The following is a 4,141-nucleotide window of genomic DNA, read 5'->3' on the forward strand; positions in this document are numbered from 1 at the left end:
ATGGAACACCGGCTCCATCTAGCTCGGTATGTCAGAGAACGGAGCCATTGGTAGAAAAGCCGCCATTGGTAGAAAAGAGCGTTCCGAACAGGAGGAAATCTGAGGTTTTTGCTCACAGGGATTTCTCTGAAATACTTTATCCTCATTATTTGAAGCTTTGGTCATGTTTAACATGAACATCCAAGATTGTAACATTGTAGATAAGTTATAAAATATGGAAAAGCATAATCGTCTCCTTCAACATTAACAACCTAAAACCTCCAAAGTATGGGAGCATTTGACTCTTCACTCTTGCCAAAGAGGTTGCGAACTGCACCATTTACAAAGCTGACCTTTGCTGGAATGAGAGCAGGTCACAAAATTATATTAATAGAAAAATTAAGTGCTGATTTGTTCCTGATTCAAACGAATTAAATCAAACACTTTTTAAACATTTGTTATATTGTTACTGAGGAAAATTTAAAAGATTATCATTACTGTTTTATTGCCCAGCTCTACTGGTACTCCCATTTCACATGGGGGAATGTGTATTGGCCGGTACTAGGGCTAAATTATTTCATTATAATTTCAGATAATAGTATACTATAAAGATTACCACTAATGAAATCTTAATTCCAGTTGAACAGCAGTTTAATTTCTGTGGGTTTTCATTTATTAAATCCTTGTGTAAGAAAAATTATCTACATGGTGCTTAGTCTCTAATTAGTTAATGCTAAGTAGCTACTAACTCGTCAATAATCATTCATGCAGAACAAGGATTTCAACTTTTTAAAAGTTTGCTGTACTGCATCAAACGTTATTAATGTCCTGCCCCATCCAGGCTGTGATTGGTCGGTTCACGAAAAGTTACTGTGACAGCTACTTCATGCTCATGGCTGCATGAAAGGCACCCGAGCTTCTAACTGCTCTGTCTCTACCGACAGAGATTGGCAAACAGGCAAGAATGGGAACAGATGAGCGCCACATAAGAGCCCACCGGTACGCGAGAAAAGTCCCGGGACGACAAAGAGTAAAATGTTAAAGTAAAAGTAACTTACTGGTATCGGTGGCCCACTTCAAGCACTGCCTATTATCAAAATTGACACCACTCATCTGTGAAGCCATACTCCACCGGTGGATTACATTCTGACAAAAATGGCTTTGTAACGTTGGCAAAGGTCCAGACGATCCATTCCAGTAAAAGGACTGCTGTTGCATCGCTTTTTATTAGCCTAAGTACAGTTAGCATGTAAACAAAAAAAGCGTCTACACGTTGACCTTTTGAGTGACACCATAATTGACCCAATAGAAACTTCCATGCCCTGTTCACAATACAATACAACAGCCAATGAGTGTCCACGTAGCCAGGAAGTGCCATGCCCCTTTCTTTCGTGTATCCACCGACAGAGACACAGAGCCACCAGTTGTGCAGAGGAAGACTGGCGCTTCACACACACACATAACACGCGACAGTTAAAAATGTTTTATATTTTCATATTTATGTATTGTCAAATACAAAAACGCCTTTGGTCTTTAAGCCCTGTATATATATATATATATATATATATGGCTGGTGTGGTTGTATTGTATACTCATGATTTCTTGATTTGGAATATGAGCAAAGATTGCAAAAATGGATGGATTTAGTCGGAGTAGCTAGTAGCTATAATATACTGACAACATATTTCTGCTGTTTTATGCAGTTGTATTGAATATTGACAATATACTGCTGTGGTGCATCTCTGTACCTCCTTGGTTTTCACATGGTTTGAATTGGTTGTGGCACCATGGGGCTAATAGTATGATGATAGAGAATGATCAACAAGTGAATTTGTGTATTACACTTTGTCAACTGAGGCAAACCATGCAGCCTTCAGTTTTTGAGAAAGCGCTCTCCCACAAGACAGTGCCTAGTTCCAATGAACAAAATGACTCGAAAAAAGATAAGTTCATTTTACTGACCGAGATTCAAAGATTCGATTCAGTGAAAATAATCAAACTTCACGTCACTAAAAACAACAGTGTTTCATCATTTTTATTTGCTATTAAATAGTTCTAAAGTAAGATTATGCCAAACTAGCTGATATAGTATTTTATTGAGTTTAATTACTTGTTTTTTACGGTTACACCACATTGACATGCCATCATCCTCCAAATGTATTAAAACTAGTAATTTTAGACTAGGTCCTCAAAATAATATGCATGCAAGTAATTTGAGTAATTCCTTACTTAGTAGTAACTTAAATTTAATTTCAAAATGTAATCCTAAACTAAACCATAAGGACAAAAACAATTGCATCACGTTGTTGACCCAAATATAAACATGAAGAAAAATTCATAAACATTGGTTAAAGATCTAATAGATATAATTATGCTTCCTGTGTGTGGCTCTCTGTATCTGATGTAAAAAGATTTGTCTAACAACAATCCAAATAACCAACTAAATTCCAATGGTTGCAGAAATTAGACATTCAATGTAATTATCTGTAACAACCTAAAAACTTAATAACTAAGTAAACATAGTCTAAGAGCTGTACCGACAGTGATAATTAATCATTTTTAAGTTTAAGTGTCTACTTTTTCAATTTGAAGGCAAGTATTCCAGGGGTCCCAAACCCTCAAGGCACCTGAAGGCTCCATGTTGTGTTTGTGGTAATTTTATAATTATTTTATTATTTGTTTGTAGTTTGCAGCACTGTATGCACCATACAAACTGACCTATGGTTGCAGTAGCCTATAATCTTGAGGCCCCCATCTGGTAGAGGGGCACTTTCAGTATACATTTCCATACTGTATTCCTTTATAAATGTGAGCTTCATAAAGCTATAACAAAATAATAAAAAATCAGCACTCAAGAAATCAGTTCATTTCAGGGCCCAAACACTGAATAAATACATAATTTACACACGGGCTGCACTGTAATGCCTACCTTTCTATCCATACATGCATAGTATACAAAAACAATACACAGGGAAGAGTTCATGGTGGCGCTGTGTGTCGGTCCAAACACTTACCACGGGTCCCGCTAGTTTGAAAAGTTGTACGAGCTCATTCCGGTAGTCCGGTGGGATGAAGTCCCCCATGCTCTTCAGGCAAGAGTCACAGCCTTCACCGGAGCCCCGAACAGAGGGAGCATCACCTGGTTTTAAATCTTCCTTCACTCCCTCAGTATATTTAATTGCTATTTTACCTGAACCGTCCATGACAGAACAAACTATGGTAGTCGCAACAGACACCAGAGAAACTCCTGTTGCTTCTTTCCCTCGACTGTCACCCTTTATTTGACAAGAAGTGACTGAGTGAGAGGAGGGGTTATACACGTACCCAGCCAAGCGCCTCGTGCAGCAGTTTTGGGGCGTCACTTCCATTCGACAGGGGGTCCGTTTTTATTGTTTTTGGTTGGGGGGGGTCTAGGTCTAGGTGTCTCTGTAGGGGACAGACTGTGATTCTTACTGCTGAATCATTAATAGTTGCATGTAGGCCTGGGGCTGACTGTGAAAGTATCAGGCATGTTTGTCTTATAATAATAATAGGCTAATAATATTCATTTTTATTGTCATATGTAGCCATTTTGATACAATTAGGCTTCACACAACTGCTGCAGCTGTGTTTGCGACCTGAACTTTCTTTTCTCTGTGAGCTGGAAGAATTTAGAAAGTTGCGTGGCGCTGCTGAGAGCCCCCAGCTGCAGCTTGGATCGTGCCTAATATTCATCCAACCAGAGGGAAATTTCTTAAGCGAAGGTCCGGAACATCATAATCACTAACTTGCCTTATCATTCAGTGCCACAGTTGTATCAACATATGTTTTCAGTCAACAACTGTCAAATCAAATAATATTTCAACAATATTTACTGTCAGTGTTCACATCAAACTGGATGGATAATAAATAATAGGCTAACTACTCTAATAATAAATTCAGAATTTAAGTAGGGTGTCTGTATTAAGTAAAATACATAGGCTCTGTTTTTTTGAATGTGTATCTTAAATAAAATGCTTAATTTCAGAAAAAAATAAAAAGTGTAGCTTGAAGTGTAGTTCAATCAATTTTATAATAAACACCCAACACATGTTAACAAATGAACACCTTTAATACCTCCTCTTCTCTTTGATTCCCTCTTTAATACCACTTCCCTACTTTCTCTTATTCAGTGAGAAACGTG

General features: G+C 37.8%; 1 protein-coding gene across 1 annotated transcript in view; it reads right to left on the reverse strand.

Annotated features, from left to right (window-relative positions):
* LOC123969864 (multidrug and toxin extrusion protein 1-like) overlaps positions 1 to 3,182 on the reverse strand; it is an 11,162-nt gene extending 7,980 nt beyond the window's left edge. Inside the window, exon 1 of the mRNA XM_046047606.1 lies at positions 2,994 to 3,182. Coding sequence (XP_045903562.1) covers positions 2,994 to 3,182 — 189 coding nt within the window. The remainder of the gene's footprint in view (positions 1 to 2,993) is intronic.
* Positions 3,183 to 4,141: the final 959 nt, after the last annotated feature.

Source organism: Micropterus dolomieu, linkage group LG04 (assembly GCF_021292245.1).
Source record: "Micropterus dolomieu isolate WLL.071019.BEF.003 ecotype Adirondacks linkage group LG04, ASM2129224v1, whole genome shotgun sequence".
Taxonomy (NCBI): Eukaryota; Metazoa; Chordata; class Actinopteri; order Centrarchiformes; family Centrarchidae; genus Micropterus; species Micropterus dolomieu.